Raw genomic sequence first — 26,833 nt, 5'->3', positions numbered from 1 at the left:
GAATTTACTGTCGGTTAAGTTTATGTTGCGTGGGGTAGCTACTGCAACCGATTAAAATTTTCATTACTCTTAAAGTATACACAGTACTCACAATGTGGTAAATGTCTGTTGCTCAAAACATGGATCCTCACTACAGCTATTACTACTACTACTACTACTACTACTACTACTACTACTACTACTACTAATACTAATACTAATACTGATACTAATACTACTCCAGGTGGGGGTGGTGTTGCTGTTGCAATGAGCAGCTTCGGCTACTACCAGCAATAATAACAGTATGCCAGGTGTCACTATGCATAAAAAAAAGAAGGAAAGAAAGAAAGAGCTTTACAAAAAGGGAAAACAGAGGAACCACACATTAAACATTTAAACCAATTCACCACTGTAATGGTATACATTATAATGGGCAACCTCAAAGTTAAATATTCTATAATTAAACACAGTTTTGGTCCTGTAACTGTGGTGCATTTGTTCTGATGCTCCCCTGAAAATAAATATTAGCAGAGGGTTAAATGTAGGCATAAATAAGGCATAAAATGTGCTTGTTTTTGTAAGCTGTTGTTGCAGGTGGAAGACCATATTTTATCAAGGAAACCCCTTAGGCATTCATATTTTAATACATGATCAGTGCTCTTTAAGAAATTTGAACATATTTGAGTTTAGTTTATTGAGAATTAGATTATTAAGAAGTTTCAGAAAGATTAAAGAGGAACAAGAATCATGCAGTATATGCACGCTCGAATAGTCTGTGCTGACTAACAGGCATGAATGTTCCAACATCAACCTTTTTCCTGTTAATCTTGTCTTTTATTGAGGCAGAGCATATAACATATTTAAAGCACATATGTAGTAAATACTGTGAGTTTTACAAATAAAAAATAAATGAGCCCATTATTAAACTCAATGTAATCTAAACCTCACACTTCTTATGAGCACCGTCTTTGCTTTGAATAAGTTCCAGTGTTTGTACTTGTCTGACTAATCACGCTTGGGACATGTTTTACACGATGTAGCCTACACTGTGAAAAATAAGTCATTTCAAACGTCTCAACAATGACACAATTCTCAAGAATCACACAGTAAAAAGACATGATGAAACTATAAAATAAACAAAACTGAGCACAATAAACACAAACAATACTTTAAACCAGAGGTTTTCAAAGTTGGAGGAGGGCCTCCCCAGTGGGGCACCAAACAGGGAAGGCTCAGTGAAAGACAGTGAAAAAATATTGTTATCAAAAGAAAATCACATAGAATAGCCAAAATGTGACTGGTTCCAGAGATAGTTCAGAATACATTTGTTTTGGGGGAGTTTACTGTCTTTCCCAGAGTCAGAAACTAATAAATACCTTAGGTCAGACCTTTTTTATGTATTTGGTAAGTCTGAAGTAATGTCAAACAGCAGGATGTCTTGGCTCCATTGTTGAGAGCCTATCGGAAATATCAATCATAACATGACAATCCAGGTCTACAGAAACTGAGCGAAATTAAACAAGTAAACTAAGAGGGGGCTAGGGGGCCCCTTTTTCCAAGCTTTGTCTGAGGGGAGGCCCAGAGTCTCAGACTGAAAACCCCTGCTCTAAACGACTGACTGAGTTAGTACATGACTAATGCCACCAAGGTCAGGCCACACATATGCACTGTAGTTGGACCGACTTTGTTTTGCAAGGTGAAATGTTCACGTCGTCATCACTCTCTTCACTTCTCCTGGTGTGTCACTGCACATCCCAAATCTCGCAGAGCAGCGGGGTAAATTTGTGGTCGTTCATTCGCCAGGATGTGAGCATCTCTGCGTGGTAGTGGCTGAGTGTTCTCAGCTCTGTCAGGCGGCCCAGGAGACGAGCAAAGTACTGTGGCTCCTGTGGATGCTGCAGGACACACAGCTTCCTCAGCATGTCCAGCATGGTCTCCTGAAGTCTCTCAACAGCCAGCTGATCCTTCACATAAGGCCGATCTGGAGAGGAGTAGAGCGAACCGTGATGATAGAATATGAAAACATTACTGAAATTATTTTGAATTTTAAAAAACACCTTACATAGTGTCATTATAAACTACTTCTGGCACTTTGAAAGCTCTTGATACCGGCTCACCTGGTGTCAGGATGGTTATGGTGGTTAGGAGAGCCTGTTCCTCCTGCACCATGTGGAGTTCACCGATGCTTTTGTAGAAGTTGAACAATGGTGTGATAAACTCATCTGATATACCTGCAGAAATAAGCACGATGTTATTTAGAAACACTTTGCTGAATGTCCAGACTTTAGATCAGTGATCAGTGAATGAGCTGTCTTTTAAGCCATGGTTTTATTACCTACTGTAGTTTCAGCACATATATATACAGTAACACATTAGCAATGCAAAATTGATACATTTAAGGTAAACCTTTCTTTGACCACAAAGTTCTGACTGTTGAGGTTAAATACTACAGATTTATATCTGCTGTTCCCCTATATGTATAACAATCTATTTATTCATATATGGGCTACTGGAAATCTCCTTGATGTCAAAATTTAAACACTGTAAACTGACTTTCCCAAATAATTACCTTTCAAAATAAGAAGTGATCTATATCTCAATGCAGATGAAATAAGTATGTGTGCAAAAATGTCAAACTGAAATCAATAGTGACATAAACAAAGCTAGACAACTAACCTGAAAACAATGCTTTAAGTTTTTGCCCCTTCCCATATATTTGCCTGTTATGATTTATTTATCATATGTTATTAGTTTTTCCTCAGTTGTTTACATGGTAACAATGGAACCTGAGACACATTCAACTATCAATAGTTAATGTAATCAATTAAAAACAGACTAAATTTAACACTTTTTCTAAACGTTTTACAGTTTTGCACATTTGACACTCTGACAATTTGCTGAAATCGCATTTCACACTGACTACTCAAGGGTTCAAACACTAACTGTAAAACTCAAATAGAAATCAGAGGGTCAAAGGTATCCTCTAATTAACTGTTTTGAGGTGAGTGTTACAGTTGAACTGGCAAAGAAAAGGAGAGTAAGAGGATGAAAAAAATAGCTGAAAAAAAGCCCAGAAAGAAATAACACGAATATTCTTGACTCCATTTGTGAAAATACTGCACATATATATTTATGAACCTGACTGGCATCCAAAATAAATGTGATTAACTAAGGCAAACAGAAGAAAGGGGGTGAATTTTAGAGAATAGACGTTTTTATAATAAACATTTTAGCTGTAATATCTATTCTATGTAACAAGTAGTCATAACTGTAAAATTTTCATCATTCCACAAGAGGATTGTTAGTACTTTGCATCATATATTTCCTGGTCATACATTTTTACAGATCACATTCTCTAAAATGAGAAAATATCTGCAAAGCCCTTCAGCATGTAACAGATGTAAACTTCTGTTCTTTTCTTCTTTAGCTAGTGATGCAAAAATAAATAAGGATGATTATTACAAACTGCTCCCTATTTAATTTAATTTTGTTTGCATTCAGTTTGCTGTTGCACACTGGCAACAGTTCCTAATTTCAACCCTCTTCAAACTGGCAGAGGTTGTCTGGCTGCTCGAACACATCATCGAGCATTCAGAAATGCCAGTGAAGCTCAGAGGGAGAGAAGTGGACAATGCCACTCCTGATGTTTTGATAAGGAACAATGGTCTCTTCAGACAGCTTTGCTCCCTTATTCTCCCAGACTGGCCTTTAGTGTGAATATATCTTATCCCCACCATTCACACCAGAGCTGCGCTGAGGGACCCAGTGACTCACACATACTCCTGCCATCACTGCCGCTGTCTGTCTAACTGTCCAACCTGGTTGACATAATGACACATCGGATACATATGAATGATTATTTAAAACCACCCAGCAGTAAACTATTTGATGTGGGATATTTGTGTAAATAGAGAGAAAAACCTTTCCATGGACGAAACAACTTGTGTGTGTTTTAATAAATCAAACCTAGTGCCACTATAGTGCTGGGTTTTCTTTGAATGCACTCGTTCACCTGTCAGCATGCCCACACACATGCCTAAACAGAGTGAAAGTGTACCCAGCGAGGTTGTGTGTGCGTGTGTAACCTACACCCAGCCAGAGATCAACAGGTCAGCACACATCTCCCAGCTGCATCACACAGATCAGATCAGGCAGATCAATTATTGAAGGAGGATCTGACTAGCCCTGGCTGCTTGGCAGCAGGTGGAACTACAAATGTCATGATGCTGCAAAGTGCTGATCTGGTAGAGCAAAGGACCATGAATCTTAAAGGTCATGAATTAAGAGCAAAAATATTCTAGTTTCACACTTAAAAATTCATTTGCGTCATAAGAGTTTTTAAGGCCATAGTTTTTACTGTATAACCACAAGGATATGTGTGAAAATTTTGATAACGCTGTTCAAGAGTACCTAAAGTACAGTGTGTAGAATCAGACAGTACTTTACATTTTCATACATCACTTCAGTTGACTCACCGCTCTTGCGTATCCTCTCCTCCAAAACTTCTGTGTGTCCGTTGGGCATCTTTCGGCTCAAAACCTGAGCTGAGCGCAGAAACATGGCTTCCACAGCCGAACCCTTCAGCAGAGCGATCTGATCCTCACGGTCCAGAGAGAGAAAGCCTGCCAGATGTATCGCGCCACTCATTACATCCAGCAAAGACCACTGAAGCTATTTGGATTTGTACTGATCTTATGGTATCAGTGAGTTACACTGTCTTTAATCTATAACATTTGCAATTTAGGAAACAATACCTGGAATGTTTTTTGTAAACTCCACCAGAACTTGAACTTGACTTGTTGCCATTTCTGTCAATAGGAGGAAGTTCTCCTCTGCGCTGTACTGTTCTTGTAGCTGAAGGGGAAACAACAAGAGTAAACAGCCAAGACCAAGCTGCAACAGTAGGTTACAGCAGTGCTGTGAGCCTGAGAACAACAACATTCAGCATCTGAATCGATAGCGGCATTAAAGATCTAGGGATGTCATCATGTGAACTTCTGTGTCTGAAATTTAGATAGATGTCAGCCAAATGGTCCGAGTGTGGCATCTTTCTGTTCTGGCTTAGTATGTTAGGTTAGGTTACTTTATTTGTACCCATAGGTAAACTTGTCTTGCAGTGGACAAGTCATCCTCACATTTTAGAAACAAACAGACAATAGTCCTGGGCAGTATACAGTAGATAAACATAATAAAAGTACTCAAGGTTCCAATCATCAATCAAATAAATAAATAAGATAAATAAATAAATAAGTGTTGCTTCTATATCATCTGTGCAACTAGTTTCTCTGAGTGGCTGCTGGAACAAAGCTATTTTTATGCCACTTTGTTCTGCACTTTAGGGCTATAAACCTTCGTCTAGAAGGAAGAAGGTGAAATTCATTGTGCAAAGAGAGTGAGTCATCATTTAAAATCGAGCCAGTTATCTACTGTAACTGTCTGGTGTACAGGGACACTGGGTTAAGCTGTGACTCACTCAATCAGTCTACGAGACCATTTGACAATTTGGTTCAGAGAGTTTCTGTTCTTTAAGGATAGGTTTCCAAACCAGGACATGAGCCGCGCCCTCTGTTACCAATTCTTATCTATTGGATCTTTTTTAATGTTGATGTAGTCTGAAATCTGAAGTGATATTGAGGCTGATGTACCAGTTTTTTGGCCATATCTTGAGGAATTTGATGTCTGTTGTAAGCATCTACGATGAGATTCATGAGTGCCCGCTGCTCTTTGGTGATTTCAACTTTTTCCTGGAAACAAGCAGAAAACAGAGACAACACATCCTTAAGTGGCGATGCAGGTTATGTCACATTATATAAAACAAGGGTGGAAAAAACACCATCTTTCAGGACTCTGCAGAGGCTGTGATTACCTTTGACACTTTGGTGGTTGATGTGACCTGTTTGTTGTCTGTGTTGTCTGCCCCCTCTGTCTCGTCTCCAGTAGACTGTCCCGGGGAGGCCTTGGTGTTCTTTCGCAGCCTTTTAGATTTACACTGGATCTCTGTCAGCAGGCCTGCCAGCGGTGATGAAGGCTTCACTATGTGTGTTAAATACCTCACAGCGCTTTATTCAACAGCATTTATAAATGTTAATTTTCAGAGTATATGAAAGTTAGAACTAATACTGCATAGAAATACTAGTGAAGTGAGAATCTTAATTATTCTTTTTGTAATTGTAACTGACATAAATATTTCAACATCATATATTATATCAACTGTAACGTAATCGTGTCAGTGATCCATAAGTCAAAAATTAAATTTCAATGTTTGCATTATTGTTTCTATTCCTTTTTTAGATTTATTGTCTTATTTCATTCAATTTTACTCTTTTACTTTCCATTTTATGACCTTATTATGTGTTTGTTTTAAAGCTACTTTTGCTGTAGTAATGGCTACATTTTTCACTTCGCCATCCTTTAGTATGATAACTTTTTCTAACTACAATTCTTGAATGTGAAACCTTGTTAGTTCTTTACATAATTTCTATTTGACTTCAATCAAATAGTGATGAAATAATTTCCCTCTTTAAACACAAATTGAGAGGACAATGCTGCTAGAGGAGTGATCAAAGAAATACGACAGAAAGCCACCTCTCCCGTAAGTAAGCATCTGTCTTTTTACAATATTACCAAAAAAGTCTAACTTGTTGAGCTCTTATTGTGCCCGCAGGTGGAGTCATGAATTCCTGCCACCCTGCAATATTCATCACAACTCCCCCTCATTATTTATGAACAACAGGAGTCCAGTCCATCCTCCTGCTCATTTCAACTGACAGCTCTTGATAGACCCAAGAACGAATAATCCTCTAAAGACTCCGAAAGTACATGTTCACATTTACAAGTTCTGTCTTCACACTAAGGTATGAAAATACACAACTACATTCCCAGATAGCCAAAAGTGTTAAGACAGCTTTTTAAGGCAAACAGCACTCCATAGCATATTACTCTCAATGACGGAAGCCAATTAGAAGTTCAGTTTTCCTAAATGGAGCTTAAGGTGTCTGTTTTTTTCTTGTGTGATATGTGACATTCAATCCCCCAGTAAAACTCAACAGGCCATGTCAGAATGGAAAATGAGGGCTCACCACGTCAGCATTTAACAGGACAGTGTGTTGCATGTGGACGCTGCACGTCAGTTTGAATTGATGCATGATAGCAAGTGGAAATATGCCCACAATTTTTTAATTTCCCGTAGCACTGATTGTTTCGGCATCTTGTCACCATAACCTAAGGAAAAATCAGTGATACTCACATTCAGCCAGCATGCCCATCTCCTTGCACTTTCTTAGCCGACACTCCTGGCATTTCCTGCGCATATACATGTCCATCTCACAGTTTCCGCCACTCTTGCATTTGTACACTGCATTCTTTGTGATGCTCCGTCTGAAGAAACCTGGACACGGATGACAAAACAGGCCATGGTTGTGAGCCAGGCACAGAAGATGCTGATGCAGAATGTTCACACTTAAAGTAATAAGTACATTCTTTAAAATAATGCATTTAAGTACATTTCTATGGTACTTGTACTTACTCAAATTTAATACTAATTATACCTCTGCTGGACTACATTTCAGACTGTACTTTTTACAAATTTTTCTAACTATATTTAATGCCAACTAGTTACTTTGCAGATTAAGGATCTATTCAAAAAGACATTTGTCTTACAAATATGATGCAATCTTGTAAGTAACTATATAACATGATATAAAGTGGTGTAAATGATCTCAGAAGCAGCAGTAAATGGCTGCTTGCATAAAATGTGACAGGGATAATAAAATTACAAGTTTGGAAGAGCTTATTCTGGATATCACATTCTAGTGGGGGTTTTTTGGCCCACATGGTAGCAGCAGAAACAAGCTGTGAAAACAACAGTGACATATCATCTATTATGTTTATATGGTGAACATGTTTTAGCTCTGTTTTTGGTCTATACCAGCTCCTGAGGGAAATACCTGTCTAAACTATGTTTACCAGCTAGTCTCTAACCGTGTCTGTCAGCTGTCTGGTGCTGGGCAGGTAGTGTACAGTCAGTTTTTAAAGCTGGCTGCTGGAGCTCAAAACAACACTTATGAGAACGCTGGTGAGGGTGAACCACAACACAAAATTTGCAGGCCAGAAAACCAAAATAATGAGATGCTAAATGGTTCATAGCAAGTGACCCCTTCCACATACACATAGTCATTTGTGCGATTGTTAAGATGAAAACATTGATTATAACTGCTTTTTTTTTTGCAGATGATCCTTTTACACTGACTCAAATTTAGTATTGCTACTTTTACATAAGTAAAGGATCTGATCTTCTTCCAGCCTCATTGGTTACACATTGTTCTAATAATGTCACAGAGAGAATCCAGCTGGCAATGCTCCAGATAAGGAGAGAGCAACAGAGCAAAAAAGCACGCACACAGACACATACACCACACACGTTTGCTTAAGTCACATTTGGGGACATTACATAGATTTACATTCATTCCTGGAAACCAACCCTAACCTTAACCACTGACCCAAAAATCTGCTTTTTCCTAATTAGGGACACAACTTTTGTACCCAATTGGACAAGCCGTCCTCAATTAACTGGTCTTTAGTCTGAATTGTGTCACAGAGGGTAGCCCAAGTCAACACACACACACACACAGAATAACGTTGGAACAGGTATTAGACATTCTGATATACAACATTAAGCAGAATGGCATGCATTAGCGTAACTGAGCTCAGGTTGCTCCTGCATTGTGCTACAGAAAGGTGAGAGGGAACCCAATCTGGCAGCAGTACCAGGTAGACCTGAGCCTATTCTCAGTCAAATGGCAGCTGCTGCACTCCTGGCATTGTCCAGGCTCACAGTGTGGAATTACACTCATATCCATTCACCCTGTGTTTTGGCAGGAATCACAGCAAATTCACTGCCATAAAAGCGTGGGGAGGAGGTACTAAAGGCCACAACTCCACTGTCCCCAAGTGGATCATTTTTACATGGAGAGGGGTTGTAAAGTTATGTTTGCTCTTAGTGTAATATTTCTTCATACATCCTTTGTTCTCGTTAAATCTTATCTGCAGCTGAAGAAGTCACGCTCAGATCTGAACTTGATGCACTGTATGATTGCGTGGATGTTACTGCCTGTTCCTGGCATGTAATTAAATATTCAATCAACAGCATTATGCCACAGTGTGCAGCAGTAGTAGTAATATACTATTAAACAACTCTTAATCTGTTTTTACCAGTAGCACACAAACTAAAATCAGGTGCAGCACCAAAGCATATTCTTTGAACAATTGTCCCTTACCTGCCCCCTTAGTAAGCACAAATGCCAAATGCCAAATGATAATCTACTATATACTCTACACCAGCAACAGCCTTTGCCTGTGCCTGGAGATGTACTTTAAACAGTAAAAACACAACCTCAGATAAATACAATGCATGTCTCATAGGTTGTTAATTTAGACTCTGCCTTTTGCCTGAATAGTTGATCACAAACACATCATCTGCCTGGAAGCTTCTTTACAGAACGTGTTTCTAATTTGTGTTTAAACTTGTTGTGGACTATTTATTTTATTTAAAAAGTAAAGCTCCCTTTACACCAACAGCCCTTATTAATAAAATACAAGCAAATCTGCCAGAAGAGAGGGGACCAAAAATCACCAATATAACTGTTCTGCATTTAAATCCAGCGTATTTGTGTTGCTACAGTGCATCTTCCCTCACCTTTACATCCCTCACAGGTGAGAGCGTTATAGTGGTATCCAGAGGCCTTGTCTCCACACACAACACACAGTTCCTCGCCCTTGACCCGTCCGGTCTGCAACATGTGCCGGGTCCTCCTGCACACAACAGGCACCACAGGGGACACCTCCTCCATCTCAGCATCATAGCTGACCTCCAGGGGTCCTTTCCTCAGTTCATAAATCCCTGTGTGTGAGTACCATTCATCTACATTGTACGGAGGGTAGTAATTCTGACTGGAGTAGTATGGTGTCGAAGACATGGTTGGCTCCTGGGACGGGTACTGCATGCTGGGATAACTGGTGAAGGGTAAGATGTCTGGATCCTGCAGGAGAGGACTGCCTTGATCTGCCAGAATATCTAAGACAGAAGTAGGAGAGGGATGATAAACTACCTAAAAACAGCATGTACAGAAGACAAAAAAACCCTCAACTCAAGGTCCACTTACTGGCTTTGATCTGCCATTTTCAAGGTGAAGAATGAACTTTAATGCCTATACAATTGAACATAATAGATAGGCAAGTCACATTTACTTTTAGATCCCAAGAGCTTAAAAATCTGTTTCAGATACCAAAAGTTAAACTGACAATAACTTTTTTTGGGCCACTTGGTTTGCAGAGTAACAAGCTGTAAACACAGCATTGACGTATAATTACCATAAGAGGTTGATATGTTTCTGGCCACCTGATTAATAAAAGTCCAATATTCCCTATCTTTTAACTGTTTTTGGTCTCCACCAACTACAGAGGGAAATATATGTCTCTTTAGCTGCTAAGCTCTACTATGTTCATCCGCTTGTCGCCAACTTTGTCTGGAAATGACGCAAATAAGAGTCAAGAGAGTGAACCTAAACAGTAAAGTTACAGGCCAGAAAACCAAAACAATGAGCTGAAAGATGCTAAATCGTGTCGTAGAACTGTGAGGTGCAGAGTCTGATGAGAATTATCTGAGGGACCATCACTAAGAGTGACCCCTTTCACATTAAGGTCATTCAACATATTGTTTTTATAAAAATATTGATTAGTGTAGGTTTAATAATGTGGACTGGTTACTCAAATAAAAATGGTGAAGTTTAAGTGTCTGAAGCAGCCAAATAGCAAACTAGATCAATTTTACATAATGTCAAGTCAAGTGACTTCTATTTTCATGCTCTGATATCTCTGATATGTGATATATCTGGTTTGGTTTTTATTTCAAGTGCTTCCCTGCAGAAGCATGTTATAATAATAACAATATAATAATATATAATAATAGGAACTGGCTCAGCAGTAGTCGGTAACCCACATAGCACACGCTATAAACCCATAAATGATTAACAACTCGCTTGGACAGAGAACACCACGTCTTTTAGAAAACAAGCACTTTTAAAACAAAAACAGGAATGTTAATAGGATTGCAGAGTTGTTTTGTCATTACTGATTTCCAGAACAAGTGTGACATGTTCATGATGTGACATTTCCTTTAAAAACATCAGAGGGGTGGTGATCACAATTTCAAACACCATGTCAAGTCCACAAGAATAATCCCTCAACTTCACTGAAAGGTTGTCAGGCGTTCATCGAAGCAACCTGACACTAAACAGCTGTATAAGTATATGTACCACTAACCTCTTGAAGACTTGGTCTGGACCATGGCCATGTCTGTGTGACCAAACACACAAACTATTCAGAGACTTCACTCTCTGATCCCGACAGTCCAGCTTTGGTTTAGAGATCAGTCCTTCCTTTGCCTCTAACTAACAAATCATCTTCCATTTATTTCATTTCATGGGAAACCTTCCTTAAAAGATGTGAGAACAGCAGATCAAGTACTGAACTACTTGGCGCTTGTTTGAGAAATCCCAAGGAGAGCAAAGGTCACCACGGTTACTCATTAACCACACACCGTCACATTTATTCACATCATTACAATAGCTGGCTAATATGTGGAGTCATTTCCAGATTTGGGTACCAGCTGACTGCTACTGAATGGTGCTGCTTGAGTTTGTGAGTCGACAGACATGGATGTGAACTGGTTCATGCATTTACATGTTTAGCCTATAGGTGTGCCTATATCTTCATGTTTACCTGAGGAGAGGAGGATCATTTGTGTCGTCATGTCCATGGAGAATAAAAGAATTGGGAAGGACACAGCAGCATGCACGTATTTTTGGCCATGCTAGAGACATGGCCATGAGGGAATGTTGGACCACCATTTTTGGTCCAGAGTGAATTATCTCAAAAACTGTAGGATGGATTGCCATGCAAATTGGTACAGACATTCAAGTCTCCCCCGGGATCAATTATAATAACTTTGGTGATCCCTGACAATTCATCTAACGTTAGGCCATTCGGTCAAATTTTGTACCTTTGCTTTAAGACCAAATGCCTGCAAAACTAGACATAAACTTCATTTGGGGTTAAGTGCTAAATAAAAACTGTTAGCTGTATGAAACAATGTATGAAATTAATTGATCTTTTGTAATTTAGTTGTAGCTTTGGCAATATTGTTGTTATACATTCATGCCAATAAAGCTGATTTGAATTTGAATTTGAACTGTTAGCATGCTAATATACTCATCTAAGATAGTGAACATGGTAAAAAAATTTATCTGCTAAACATCAGCAAGTTAATGTCGTTGCGAGGATGTTAGCATGCTGAAGTTAGCATTTAGCTCAAAGCACTGCTGTGCGGCTGTAGACTCTTCTGTGGCTTCATCTGTCTGTGAGCTGGTTCCTGACAAGTAAACTTACCAAAAAAGTGGGAGCTCTCCGAGATGGCGAATTCATTGCTGGGTGGGATTTCCAGTGGTCCCACCACATTGATGTCGGGGCCCACCCACTCATTCATTCAGGAGGGTCGACAGGTACCAACTCAGAAACTACAGGTTGGACTGGGCCACAAAGTAGTAGTAAGCCTCTGTTAACTTCTGCAACAAGCATAAACAGTGATTTTTAAACCATGGTGAAAATCTCCGGAACACCCTTATAGATCTGCAGGATCCTCTGCAACCTGCACCACAGTGTAATTAAACATCAGCCTGGGAGTCTCTACATCAACACACATGGCAAGACACATGGCAGGCCTCCCAAAGAGTGAGTCATGGAAATAGCATTTTCTTACGACCTCCTGTCAGTGCAGTAATTACATGTTTTCACTCATTACATATTCAAATACAAATTGTGTCATAAGGGCTCACTTGACAGGATGTATGACAAAATCAGTTGTCTTTCTTAATGTAATTTTACTAAATATAATATATGTGAGTGTTCAGAATCTACAGCTCATTTAAAAAATGTGATAAAAATCTGAATTGTATATGTTCTTGAAGGTATCTCATGAGTAACAAACAACTTTCTGGTGTCAAGGCCACAACATGGTCACATGTGAGACATTACTTTTATAGGCTTCATCTGCCACTTTTTGTTTTTAATTAACTCAGTGTAATTTCCCCTGAGTCCAAAAGCAACCCACAAGGATTCAGAAACCTCCAGTCCACTCTCACAACCCACACAGCAGCCAAACATACCTCAGACACAGTGGCACACTGAGGGCTCGTAAGAAGTCACCTGTTCACCAGTGAAAAATAAAATATGTTCAGACTCAATCTCATAGTTCTTACCTTATCTTGGCCACTTGATGTTGAATTCCTGCACGCTAAATTTCCTCTTTTTCAGCCTCGTTTCTGATATCCACGCCGTGAGCTTCAGCTCAATCAATATTTGCTAATGAACATTTAGCTGCTTGTGTCTGGGCTCCAGTGAGAGCATGTGTGACCAGTTGAGGTCAGGGAGAAATGGATGGTGGTTATTAATTAAACTGTCCATTCCTGTCCATGTCATCCCCCCCTCCAAACCCCCGCCCACCCCCCTCCAAAAAATCCTTCTTTATCTTACCAAGACAAGAGGCTGCTGCATGAATTCTCCAGCAGACCAGAAATCCCACAATCCCGCCCTCACAAACATCACAGATGGAATATACATCCAGTCATTAGCATTAGTACAAGCAAGTCGGTTGAAAGTGCTGCTATCCGTTTAAGAGATTATCCTTTTTAACTTAAACCTAAAAAAACGTGTTGTGGTGTGCTTTTGTGTCTTTTAACTGCTGCTACCCTGAATTCTTTTGTAATATTTTCATAATAATCACAGGGATAAATTGAGGATATCATATAAAACCTCTAAAAGCAGACTGTGGCATTGTTGCCATCTGATCAAAGCCATTTTATTAAGCCACTGAATGTGCAGTACCAGTAATCAGGAAATCAAATGAGCCTTTATAGTCCTTAATTTGTCAAAAACCAATAGTTTAATCATTGATGGGTTGTTGCTCCATCCAAAGAGGCCCTTCTGAGTCAACAGACAGTCACTGTGAAATAAACAGAACCTTTGCCATTGGCTGCCAGCTGTTTGTGGACTATCTGGTCTGTTTTTGAGAGTATGTGGGGAATTAGCGATGGCCTCTGGGAAGGGACGGACACCACTCCACTGAACATATTTATAAGTTACATTTACAGCACACAAGTATTGCTGAGGTTCATCCTGTTTTAGATAGCTCTCTTCATGTGGTGTGACAAGGAGGCAGATATTGAGTGGTTTGGGTGGGGCTTTCGTTTCACCTTGGGTTTTTGTTACTCATTCCAGAGAGACCATATCGTAAGTGACGTACACAGAAACACACCCTGGAAAGTGACATAATTGTCCGCTTGTTTTCAAGGACGAGCACTGCCTGGACAACCAGCAACAAAGCCCCATAACTTCTGAGGGAATAATGACTAGACACAGAAAGCAATCAATTTTAAGTGTTAACATATGTATAAATGTGTGTGTATATATATATATATATATATTTGTATATATATTCTACATTAAAAATTACTCCATCTAACTATCGTCTTTTTAAACGGCAGTGACTTCGGAGAAGTAAGAACGAGAACACTGATGAAGCATATCCTGTCAACTAATTATCTTCAGTGGTGAAAATGAAGCAACAGTGTAAAGATAAGAGGATGTTTACTACAGTGTGATGGGAAACAGAGCAGTCTTTGGAATATTTAAAAATGTCTAATTTGAGCATTTGAGCCCACTAACATAAACAGGCAGCTACAGGGACAGCCTATTCTGTCAAGCACTTACAGAAAATAACAAAATCTAAATTGTGTCTTTATGAAGGCTTTATGTTCATCATGTAAATGTCAAAATGAGCTGGAGGGGTGGAAACAAATTTTTGAAAGCTGAACGATACTATATTACACAATGAGAAGGCACAAAAGTATTCAAATAATTCCTCTCAGCTTTTGAAACTCTTTATTTATTTATTTTTAGCCATGCTAGCATCATGGCTCTTTGGATGGCAATGTCAGTCAGTTGGTCCACCACTTTGATCGAGTCAGAAAGTAAAAGCTCCTGACAAATATTGGTGGGACTGAAGTGAACTTTGGTCAAGATATTCATATTCATCTCAGGATAAATTGTAATAACTTCTGTGATTCTCAAATTTTTTTATCTGGAGCCATCATCAGGTCAAAATTTTAATTTGTCAAATAACCTACTTTTTTATGACTCAAAACCTGCAAAATATATATTAGATATAGATATTCTCAGCTGTCAGCTGTTTAGTGCTAATTAGAAAATGTTAGCATGCTAAAACCCTTAATTAAGAACATGATACGCATTCTACCTGCTAATTGCTAACACCAGCATGTTAGCATTGTCACGTCATACTGCCATGCTAACATTAGCATTTAACTCAAACCACTGCTGTGCCTTGGTACAGCCCCAAAGAGCTGCTAGCATAGCTGTAGACTCTTAGTTTTTGTTTACCATTACACAACTGAACAATTAACAATTTGATAAATAATTATTTTTATACTTTTTTTGAACACAGAAAATAACATGACATACTCAATATTTTAGAACCTTAAAAGCTCTTGAGAGATTTATGTCTCTAAATAATCTTAATACAGAGTAGAAATGCAGTTTATTACATCTCCAGTGTGTTCACATAAAGTGCAAATCAAATCAATGCTCTCTCAAACAATAAGATAATAATTTACTGTACAAAACAGATTTTCTCTTCTTAAGCAGTACTGATAAACAGTGAGTGTAAATTTACACTTTTATGATTAAAGTGAAATATTATAGTACATTATTTTTAGAACCAAACTGGGCCTCCATGTATCAAACATTGAGAAATTGCTAAAAAGATAGACACCAGAAGGATAAATAGAGTTACACTAAATGCTTCATGAAGCAACGTCCATTTTGTCCCCTTATGAGCTCAGAGCACTACAAATGACGGAAATGACATAATGCTGGAAGAAGTGCATTACAAATGGATGGTGAGCAAAGACCTACTCAGACAAGGAGATCGAGCTGAGCGGTGACGGAGTGCAATCATTCAGCAACGGCAAATAATCAAAAAACACAATAAGGCTCGTTACATTAACACCGTGGTCTGCTTTCAAACCCAATATTACATTCCAGAAGCGCGTCTCTTTTCACGTTGCATAGCTGACACTAAACATTTCAAAAACTGTTCACATGGTTCACAGTACATATAAGTTCAGTCGGCGTTTGCTTGCACAGACGGAGTACGTTCAGCGCAGGTTGCTGGAAAAGTAAAGTCAGGTTTGAAAGTTGATATGTGTTTCTGATGTTCTTCATGAATGTTGGTTTAGCTTCATTATACTCATCATATTAATTTATAGTATGTGTCAGTTTGAATCTATTGTTCTAGTTGTGATTATATCCTGTATTTGTTGATGTTTCTTTCTTTCTAGTGTTGCTCCAATGGGCTTCTAATAAATATTATGTTTGATTTTAGCTATTCGACTTTTTTAATGTTGTGTTTACACATAACTATTTTCTGTGGACATTACAGTACATCACAGTTAAACTGGAGTATTGACCAAAAATGAAAAAGGGCCACCTTGAGGTAAATATGATGCTGCTGCTTCTGTCACTTCTCCAATGTTTCTGACATCAAACCTTCAGCTGTGACCAGATTTGGATATTTTGGAAGTCCTTTGCCCCACGGGACGTCTCACTGGTACCGGTCCTGGTAGTCGCCATTCCCACAATGTTCCTCCTCCTCTTGCATAGTCACCCCTCTCTTCTTTTTCCAGCCCTGTTTTCGACCAGATGAATTGTCTGTGGTTCCGTAACTCTTTTTGGGAGCCATCATGCTCTCGCTGTTGAGCTCTGACTCTTCAGCCAGCTCATCCTCATCAATAATGCCACATTTATCCTCACTGATGTTCTCAGGGTTGGCCCAGTCCTGCTGCTCTCCCGAAGCAAAGATCGCGTAGAAGATGACCCCTGAGTAATGCACCATGGACGCAATAATAAAGACATGCTGCCATTCCAGACGAGTCTGTGGGAAGATGAATGGAGTCAATGAATTTCCTGTCAAAAGCAGACTCGCCGATCTTTTGATTATGTACCACTGAGGTAACACTGTAAATCCACTGCCTTACTCATGGCATCGGAAAAACTACAACTGCAATGTGTATAATAAATTTTACAAGGCTATAAATTATTAAGAACACCCACTGATATGTGTAACATTACATCCAGTGTTCCTGTGTTTGACCAAAAAGCTAGTTTTTACATGCCATGAGGGAAAACCTCAGTGAAGGACACTATCCTGAGTTTCCTGTGATGTTTTATACATGCAAAAATAAATAAAAAAACTGTCAACAGAATATAAAATCAAAGGATCGAAGCATTAGCCCAATATTCAATTACAGTCAAGAGCAAAACATCTTAAATGAATGACTGGTAAAGCAACTAATCAATGGTCATATGTTAATATGTATGCAAAACAGTTACTGTAGTGTCACAAAGCAACTTGCTATACCTTGTTTTTAGTCAGGGCTCCGACAATCAAAGGACAAACCATTCCAGATAGCGTTCCCACCCCGTTAGAAATGCCCATTAGGATGCTGGCATAGCGAGGAGCAATATCCAAATGATTGACATTAAAACCTGAAGACACAGTACACACAGGAACGTCTGATTATTAGTAAAGACTGTCACAATTACAAAATAAATTCTCTTGATTTTCCGGGGCATTTTAATATTTTGTAAAAGTGAACGTGGTTTAGATCTGCACGCACATTTGGATTTTTAGTTGCCTTGACAACAGTCTATAAAATATTCAGGAGAAGTGCCTGTGTGAAGGCTTTGCAGGCTAATGCATGTTTACTATATTACACCCAAAGGAAATGTAGTACTGCATATTATCTTTTTGACAAGTCTTTCATAATGCAAAAGACGGATAACACAGAGAAAAAGGTACAAAAGAAAACAACATCCCGAGCATTTGAGTGTTTTCAAACAAAACCCTCATGCTTAAGGCTTGGTATACACTGTCAAACTAAAGGTCTTACATTTCACGTGAAACACAGATGTTTCTTTGGTGCAGATGTGAAAATACCTGAGATGGCGAATCCACTGAATCCTACAGCCAGAACTAGGAAAGAGATGGCAATGCCTCGAGTGTGAGAAAACCCGACCACCAAGAGCAGAGTCGCCTCCATACCAAATCCTGACAAAATACAGGACCGGTGAATGTGAGTTAATAGCTCATGTGAGAAACAATGTGATACACGTTTTCAATTGTAAGCCAAGGATCTGTAAGAAAGGCAGCCGAGAAAATATTCAGCAAAGGACACTGCTGCTGAAAGAAATCAGACTCAGTCTTCTTTTTTTATACCAAAAGAAATGTTTTAGTAATAGTTAAAGCTAACAAGAGCAATGGTGCATAGTGATGTTGGGGTTATTTTAAACAATGTTGATATATTGCTTCTTTAGAGTTCAAAACAATTAATATTTGACTACTACTGGCTAATGCAAGAATGGTTGAAATCAGTCAAAATCTACATCATCTACAACACTGTCTGATGGTGAAATATCTCCTCATATACTGATTTGTGATTACTGGGCACTATAATACAGTAAAATCAGGGAGCAAGTCTCATCAAGAATAACAAAACATATTGCTTAGTTTCCCATGACATACCTCCACAGTTCATGAGTTTCCTCACATTCGTTGTAGACATGATTTTGTTACTGCGTAAGAAGTCAGCTAGCTGTCCTCCAATAGGAACTACAATTGTCATCACCATGTGGGGGACAGCGGACAGGAGCCCCACCTATTGGGAGAAGAAACATTCAGGAAGCCATAATGTAAATCAGTCCTCTGAATAATTATCTGTGTTTAAAGATATTCGTCATTGCCACTTGTACAGCTGTAGTGAAACTGTGAGGCCAACCTTGCTGATGGGGAAGCCAAAGACTTCCTCAAAATATGCCGGCTGACTGATGAGGAGCAGGTAGAAGGTCCAGCTGCGGCAGAAGTTGGCCACGATGATGGCATAGACAGGCATGGAGGTAAAGAAGCGACGCCACGGAGTCTTGAATTTCTGTGATTGGGAGACAGAAGTCAGTGTGTGCCATGTGTCAAGGGTTTAGTGAAGTGATTCAAGATTGCACTGTGATACCCTGAAACTGGTAGTACATTATGCTCACACACCTCAGTCACACTCAGTTGGCGCATTGTTTCACCAATGGTGGTCTCGATGTACGTCCTCTCCTCCTCTGTGATAGTGGGATGCTCAGCAGGACTTCCATATGCCAGCAGGAGCCACATGACATACCACAGGATCCCAAAAACACCTTTTCGTGAAATGAGAACAACAACAACAACAAAAAACATGAATACGCTCCTTTGTACATATACACTTAAAGATGTTTATAGTCTATGTGTAGTGAAGGCTCTGTAAGGGGCAGGACATACTAATTAAAACAACCCCCGACCTTCTCTGGACCACAAGAATTTTCATTATTAAAATGAAATGAACAAGGTATGAGTCACTGAGCCCAGACAGGAAAATGCTAATTCACACCAATAAATCACGAGATCATATCAAAGCAGAAACAAAGTAGATTTTTATTAAAACACATTTGGCAAAGTATGAATTTTATGTCAGTGTTAATCATTTTAATCCAACTCTAAAGCAATTCAGATAACACTTATTGTGCAAAGCATACAAAGTACATCTGCCACAGAGCAGCATGCTAATCAAGCACTATGAAAACCTCTTTGGGTGTCACTAAACTTGCACCTTAGTGTATTTAATGTATTCAAAACCTGAGCCTATATATAACATTTATATGATATTTTCTGTTTCACATAAAATGTCCAATATTTATAAATATGAATTGAGGTTGAATCTGCTGCTTTACAACCTATTGTTAAAATGACAACAAAAAAATGCAAGTCGTTGTTAACCTCAGTTCTAAAATTATTGGCAAAACACAGAGAGCCCTTGCACAGCTTATAAAACACTTCAACATTTTGGGAAATACTCTTTTACTTACTTTCTCTGTTGCCGAGATTAAGATGAGAACATCAATACCACTTTTATGCTGGTATGACAAATATGATGCTACTGCCAGCACGTTGTGGATTTACGTGGGATTATGTGCCAGACTATTCACAGGCCAGGAGCAGTAACTTCCTGCAGTTTCCACTGATTGCCTGGCAACTTCTACCTTCTTCCGTACAGACATGAAAGTGGTAGGCTATTTATCTTCCCATTTGAGTCTTGGTAAGGTGGCAGATCATCAAAAATACTAAACAAGTCCTCAGAAAATAAAATCCATTTATCAATGATCACATATCCTTTATAACTTATTTAAACTAAAGCCATCAGGGATGCTTTGTATGTAAAAAGAACATAAGTAAATGTGGTACCGTTAGACTATTGGTAACTGTTAAACACACTTGTAGCCTACTTTTGGGGTCTTTCAATTGTTTTTCAAATCATTGCATTCATTGTATTTTATCTTTATGTGAATATATTACATTATTGTTTTTATGAGAGCGAGTGCACAAAGTGTTCATTCAGATTCAGACAGTCTTACCGTAGATGTAGAAGACCGAAGACCATCCGACATACTGAACAAGCACTCCAGCTAGAGGCATGGCGATTACTGCTCCTGCGTAGGAACCTGGGGAACGATTGGTGTCAGATCTCAGTGTCATGGTATTATAGTACCAATAGCAACATTGGACCTCTGTGATAATTAACTAAAAACATATGAAATATTCAGACATTGTTGTCACACTAAAACAATATGTTGTTCACACACAGATTTGAATATCATCTCATACAACATACAGATTTAACTTTATGTAGTTACAATGCAACGCCTTTCAATTGCACACAAAAACTGCCCTGTAGAGTGAATGTGTCTTGATAGAAACAAACACATCATAGAAACACATTAGTTTTACTGAATAAACACAGAATGAATCATTGGCACTGCTATAACAGAGAGGGTGTTTTAATGTTTTTTCCATTATCTGACAGATTCATGATGTTTTGAATAGAGCATGAGAGTGCTTTTGGACAGTAAGCAATGTGACACTTCATTTAGGTGAATAGAGGGGGGAAGCTCCTTCAGATTACGCAGGTGAGCTGTGTTCATTTGCAGACAATGTCAAGAGGGTTTTGATGCATGGGTTGTCATGGTACCAGTTTAAAGTGCAACATGGTTATTTCATGGGAGACAGCAGTGGGCTAAATTTGCAAATCAAAATTAGCTCTGTCACGTCCATTTTCTGACCAGCCCCACGTTTAAGGTTATGTAAACTGGGTTGTATCAGTGAAAAGCCTTGTTTTAGGAGTGTTCACTGAGTATTTAGGAGCATTTTGACAAGAAGAAACTTGAGAAATCACTCACCACAAAATGAAGTTGTGGCCAGGCGACTCCGTTCAAGAGGTGGTGCCCATTTGGCCCACATCCCATGACATGCTGGGTAGGTGACACCCTAGCAGGGACATGGTGTGGAAGATGTCAAAGGTCAAAGATTGACTTGAAAGGAAACCTGGGATTCACCTGACAAAGTGCAGTAGTTTTACATTTTGGGAAATACACTTGTTTGCTTTCTTGCCTGAGAGTTAGATGACAAGATTGATATGGCTCTTTTATTTGTATGATAAATATGAAGTTACTGGATGGAGCCAGTTAGCTCAGCTTAACCCAAAAACAGGAAACAGCTAGCTCCTCTACAGATCACCAACACATTATATCTTTCTTGTTTAATCCAAATTTAATCCAACAAAAAGTACAGAAGTAAAACAAGTTATGCTTTTATTGGGGGACTATTTCTTGGCCAGGAGCAGTGATACAGTCCCTCACATATCCCACCAAAAAAAAACATAAAACAACAACTTGTTGTTCAGTTTTTGTGTGGATTAAATTTAAAATATTTAACATGTTAATTTGCTTTGGAGGTGCTGGTACTGTAGGTAAATTCTGTTTGCAGTATTTATGCTAAGCTAAGCTAACCGACTGCTCGTGTTTGCCTTGTATTCATCGCGCAGACATGACAGTTGTATTAATTGTCAACTAACTCTCGTAAATAAAAATAAGCATATTTTCCCAAAATGTTGAGGTATTTAGTTTTATTATTTTCACTATCTTACAGCAAACACATTTTTACTTACCTCCACTAAGCCCTGCAGGATGCGAACAAACAGGACACAACCGTAGTGTACCCTTGCTGCTGATGGGATGAACATATTGAGCACTGATGTCAGGAAAATGGCAGCCCCAAACACCCTGTAGAGATACTGAAATGTCAACATATTGTGTGCGTGGATAAAAGTGAAGGGGCGCTAACATCAGTGTCCACCTGAATCACTTATTTTACTATATATCATATTATATTATATTGACTCGGGGGTGGGGGGGCACACAGTCTTTTTTCAGGAAAAAAAACATATTTAATAAATAATAATAATAAAACATTATCAGGAAAGTATAAGCTATACATTTGTCAGATTTTTCTGAAACAGGTAAAAACAACAACAAACACACAGTGTCTGAAAGCTACTTTTGAAGTCTAATAATGGCAAGCAGTATATCTTCAAATATCTCACGGTCAAGGCATTTCAGTCATCAGTGAGACAGATCTCATGCCTCTGCCTTTCATACACTGAGATAAAGACATCCCATTCAATCCGCAAGTTTCTGCTTCATCACTAGGGTGCCGTTTAGCTCCCTTCTCTTTTCTCCTTCACCCCCCCCCCCCCCCCCCCCCCCCCCCCCCCTTCTCTTTTTCCAAAACAGTGTGTAAGTGACACTTGTAATATTCCAGTGGCTGGTGTTCAGAAAGAAATCAGAGGCAGGATCTTTCATTATTAACTCTGTCAGTGGCGTGTCCTCTTTTCCTGTGAAGCTTTTATTACAGGACTGCTATCTGCTCCATCAGCACCGCTCACCACACCATACAGCTTTAACCCTTTAACCACACAGACTAAAGAGGCGCCCCACCCCCTCTTTTTTTGTCTTTCTTGTGGTCCTTTCTTAACATGCGTGGTCAAGGCTTACGCGACCATGACTTCAACAGTTATATCAACAGAAGACAAGAGAACTTTAAGCTGTCTCAGCACACCTTACATGTACAGTAACATCAAACAGTTTCTGTCTCATGGGCAACAGCATCATTAGTGTCTGCAGTGTGTTTATAGCTGCAACTAATCTAGAAAGGTTAAATAAATGACTCTCACAAAGCATCATCATCAATTTGCTTTTTAAACCAACAGTCGAAAACCCAAATACACTCAATTTATTATTAGAGATTAGAGGGTTACAGTGGAACTATTGACAATAATGAAGCCATGGAGTTCATGTCACCTGTTGGCAAACAACTTGTTGGAGATGAAACCACCAGGGATTTGAGTGACAATGTAGCCCCAGAAGAAGGAGCCGTGGATCAGACCAACTGTCTCTGGGTCCCAGTTAAACTGAGCTTTCTGGAAAGGGAGAAAAAAACAGAAGCACACTCAAATCTGAAAAAAAAAGTCCCATTTGCCACCAAACTGCATTCATTTAGTATATTCTACCTGGTCACATATAAATCCATAAAATATTTGATTAAATTGCTTAAACTACAATTTATTTTGCTTCTGTAAGGCCAGACTTTCTTTAGAGATTTATTCTGGAGTGTATCAAGCTATAAGAAAAAAGACACACATAAGTCTTACAAAGTCAGTGACCCAGGGGTCATGTCTGATCCAGCTACCTGAAGCACAGGAGTCCCATTGATATAAACAGTGTTGTTGTTCACCATCTCCACAATGGCCACACCAAGGTTACAACGGATGCCAAAAGAGATGCAGAAGCCCAGGCCGCTGAGGATGGCGATGATGTAGCGCTTGGGCAGACCGCCACAGCTGCAGTCCAGCAGTGGGGCGGGAAGTGGTGCTGAGGCCACCGGGCGCCCATCCTCCGTCAGTTCAATGTTGTCCTCTTCTTCTACATTGCTACCATCTATTTTCCTAAGAAGCAAACAGCAGGAGTATAATTTTGTAGTAAGGCCAGCTGATCATCAGAGGTACTGGTCAGTTGTTATCTGTTCAGCTTGAAGTAAAAAATATTTGTCTTTATCCATGTTCTTCCTTCTACATTATTGGTCCCTTTTATTTGTGCAATATTCACATCAAAATCATTTCGCAAATAGCAAAGTAACACGAGTCTCTCTGCTCTCTTTCAGAGGGCAGGAGGTAAAGCCTCACGCTTTCAGGTGCATCACTCTCCACACCTGTTCCACTATCCAGAATCCATCTCTGTCTCTGTCTCCATGCTCCCTGTACCTGCTTTCATCTGCCTGCAACAGATCTATAGGCCTGCTACAGTTCTCCTCCAACCAAACTGGAATCAATATTTTAAATCAAGCACAAAAATCTTGGTCCAACATGAGCTCAGTGTTTGAAGAATCACTGGCTTTACTGGTTTGTCCTGTTACATTATGTGTTGTATTGTATTGTAGTCTAATAGCTGACTGTAAGAAATGGCCAACACAAATAGACTCTACAGGTCCAAAATTGTCCAAATTGTGGTTATTTTGTTTATTTGGCATTTTTTAAAAGACTATCAAATGAGTGTGTTTGGGGTAGAACAATGTCTTGATCAGACTTTTCACATCATTTATAACAAATTGATTAATTGCTCTTTGATCAATTTGATCTTCTCTTCTATATTCTCTTATTTCCTTTAGTTATTCCCATTTTCCACTTGTTCGTAATGTAAGCCAGTGCATTCTTATGACATATGGCAAAGTACATGCACATACACACACTATTCGTTTTCCAGGAAATTGCCTACTAAGTGCTTTATCTCTTAAAATGACAACAATCTTCCTTATATATGTCCCCCCACATACACACACATCACACAGCCATCTGTGAAATATGTTTCAGATATGAAAAATGTATTAACGTCTTAAAATAAAAATCTGTGATTACATCACTGGCAAGCACAAGAATCAAATATTTATTTATCGTCAGGATCTCTGAGAACACTCTGGGCTTTATGTGCTCACTTGCAGGCTCTCTCCATCCCTCTGATGGCAGACGTTTCAGCCCTCTTAGTTGAGCATTCTAACAAAGTTATTTGAAAAATTCAGGTACACTGTGAATGGAATACAGTACATGGATAATGAGTGAAATGTTTATCCCATGCAGTCATCTAAAAAAGCTGTGAAGGATCAAACACCCTGCACATACATTCTTCATGCCTATTGCCCACCACTCTCCACACAAACCCTCTCACCTTTGCAGTTTTCCTAGTGAGTCACCCACTGTGTTCTTCACTTCCTCCTTCCCAGGCTTAAGCACCTGTTCCTTCAAACCTGCTAACCCACCAAAAGGCATTTTCCCCGTGTATTTTTTCCTCTCTCCCTTTATCTGAAAACAGTGTCTTGATACCTCACTAACGCTCTTTGTTCTCAGAAAGGCAAAAAAAAAAATCCACTAGAAGCTCTTCTTCATCCTTGTGGCAGCCGGAGTTGGCTCCACCTTTCAGTGGTGCCACGGGTCCCTCAGAGGTAAGACAGACTTTTCCTCTCCACCTTTCTCCGTTGTGAGGAGAGGATTCCGCAGAGAAGTGAAGGGGAGGATGATGTTGAAGTATTCCTCAATGTCCAAAGCACCATGCAGCCAGAGGCTTTGGAGCTTGTTTCATCTCCTGATGATCCAGTTTAGAGAAAGACTGATGAATAAGGACGAGAACAGATGAAAGTGTAGAATCCAGGTTTTAGTCTCTAGGCATTGTGTGCCCCCTTTTGTCTGCAGCGGAGCTGAATGGGCCGCTTAGATCTCCTCTCCATCTCATAACTCATCCATTCCTGGTGAGGAGGGGCAGGTGTAGCTAGTTTTACAAAACCCAGCCCCTTGCTTTACGTCTCATCATCTTCATCATTATTATCACCATCTCCCAGCACCATCCCTTCAGCTAGTTAGGTTCATCTGATAGCAGCCCAGTGGACGAACAATCAAAGATGCATGAGCTTGACAAGTTGCTTTGAGGAGAGACACGAGTCGCTGGACTGCTGTGGTGTAAAATGGGAGCAGGGGAAACCTAAGACACAGCCATCGAGTTCCAGGGTTACACTACTGCTTTTCCATGACTGCTATTTACAATCTCTGCATTTATGAGTGACAGAAATCATAATTGCTGCCATAAAGCTATGCAGCACATGGACTGAGCATCAATACCATATCTCTCATCTTTTGATACTGACGGGCATTTCACTGCAATGTTTAATTTGCCAGCAGGAGAACCTCATCCTGTTCCAAAGTAAGTTTACTTCTTAACCAGGTAATCAAATATGGAGCATTTTAAAAATGTAGAAATTTAGATTTTAAAATTTAAACAGTAGACCAGGTGATGTGGGCCTGAGCACTAAGAGTCTGTCATAGCGACGGGCTTTTGCAGTGCAACTGCTCACAGAGGTGCTGGTACTGCAGCTGTTTATGCACTCCATAAATAAACTGAGGGCTCGATCCCCAGTGGACACTCTTTCAATAAATAGGGTCTTTATACCATAAATACCACAGCTCCATTACAGGAAACATGAATGGAATTGCCTTCTCTTTTTGTAGGAGAATCAGAGACTACTTCCAAAACTACACTGAGGTTTGATGCATATACTTGTGTGATCTAAATAGCAATATTAATCTTGTACATTCCACATTGTTAGTTATTAATAACTAATGACATTTTAAGATGAACTACAACAACAAGACCTTTAATGATGACATTTTAATTTCAGATAAAGAAGGACAATGGAGCCTTTCATTTCTAAGTA

At 39.3% G+C, this 26,833-nt stretch overlaps 2 protein-coding genes across 6 annotated transcripts; both read right to left on the bottom strand.

Annotated features, from left to right (window-relative positions):
• Positions 1-475: 475 nt before the first annotated feature.
• Positions 476-12,727, bottom strand: nr1h4 (nuclear receptor subfamily 1, group H, member 4). Of its 3 annotated transcripts, XM_046038589.1 has the most exons (10): positions 12,424-12,497; positions 10,140-10,184; positions 9,674-10,051; positions 7,226-7,366; positions 5,846-5,988; positions 5,625-5,723; positions 4,734-4,833; positions 4,455-4,601; positions 2,097-2,210; positions 479-1,960 (listed from the first exon to the last, which is right to left on the bottom strand). In XM_046038589.1, exons 3-10 carry the CDS (start codon positions 9,978-9,980, stop codon positions 1,722-1,724), a joined length of 1,290 nt encoding a protein of 429 aa, XP_045894545.1. In that variant the 5' UTR covers positions 9,981-10,051; positions 10,140-10,184; positions 12,424-12,497; the 3' UTR covers positions 479-1,721. The 3 variants fall into 3 exon arrangements, with proteins under 3 accessions (XP_045894542.1, XP_045894543.1, XP_045894545.1); XM_046038586.1 differs by lacking the exon at positions 10,140-10,184 and having other exon boundaries at positions 476-1,960; positions 5,846-6,012; positions 12,424-12,727; XM_046038587.1 differs by lacking the exon at positions 10,140-10,184 and having other exon boundaries at positions 477-1,960; positions 12,424-12,726.
• Positions 12,728-15,629: 2,902 nt separating this feature from the next.
• On the bottom strand, positions 15,630-25,397 carry slc17a8 (solute carrier family 17 member 8). 3 transcript variants are annotated; one of them, XM_046038583.1, is made up of 12 exons: positions 25,297-25,397; positions 23,768-24,023; positions 23,380-23,498; positions 22,188-22,302; positions 21,421-21,508; positions 20,599-20,685; positions 19,205-19,347; positions 18,945-19,094; positions 18,692-18,824; positions 18,107-18,217; positions 17,528-17,655; positions 15,630-17,041 (listed from the first exon to the last, which is right to left on the bottom strand). In XM_046038583.1, the coding sequence occupies exons 1-12, from the start codon at positions 25,395-25,397 to the stop codon at positions 16,712-16,714; spliced, it is 1,761 nt and encodes a 586-aa protein (XP_045894539.1). In that variant the 3' UTR covers positions 15,630-16,711. The 3 variants fall into 3 exon arrangements, with proteins under 3 accessions (XP_045894539.1, XP_045894540.1, XP_045894541.1); XM_046038584.1 differs by having other exon boundaries at positions 19,214-19,347; XM_046038585.1 differs by lacking the exon at positions 18,945-19,094 and having other exon boundaries at positions 19,214-19,347.
• Between the last annotated feature and the right edge of the window lie 1,436 nt (positions 25,398-26,833).

This window comes from Micropterus dolomieu, linkage group LG22, assembly GCF_021292245.1.
Source record: "Micropterus dolomieu isolate WLL.071019.BEF.003 ecotype Adirondacks linkage group LG22, ASM2129224v1, whole genome shotgun sequence".
NCBI classification, from domain to species: domain Eukaryota; kingdom Metazoa; phylum Chordata; class Actinopteri; order Centrarchiformes; family Centrarchidae; genus Micropterus; species Micropterus dolomieu.
The sequence above is the reverse complement of the archived record's forward strand: the minus strand, read 5'-3'. Positions and strand labels throughout refer to the sequence as shown.

Excerpts from the sequence above, each read along its gene's own strand:
- slc17a8 (XM_046038583.1), bottom strand. The coding sequence starts at position 25,397 with ATGCCTTTTGGTGGGTTAGCAGGTTTGAAGGAACAGGTGCTTAAGCCT. Across the intron at positions 19,095-19,204 it reads GCCAACTGAGTGTGACTGAG|AAATTCAAGACTCCGTGGCG; the intron begins GTGTGTGAGCAT and ends TCCCAATCACAG. Across the intron at positions 18,825-18,944 it reads TTGGCTTCCCCATCAGCAAG|GTGGGGCTCCTGTCCGCTGT; the intron begins GTTGGCCTCACA and ends TTCTCCCAATAG.
- nr1h4 (XM_046038586.1), bottom strand. The coding sequence starts at position 12,520 with ATGAATGAGTGGGTGGGCCCCGACATCAATGTGGTGGGACCACTGGAA. Across the intron at positions 10,052-12,423 it reads GGAGAGCTCCCACTTTTTTG|ATATTCTGGCAGATCAAGGC; the intron begins GTAAGTTTACTT and ends CTTCTGTCTTAG. Across the intron at positions 5,724-5,845 it reads CAACCACCAAAGTGTCAAAG|GAAAAAGTTGAAATCACCAA; the intron begins GTAATCACAGCC and ends GCTTGTTTCCAG.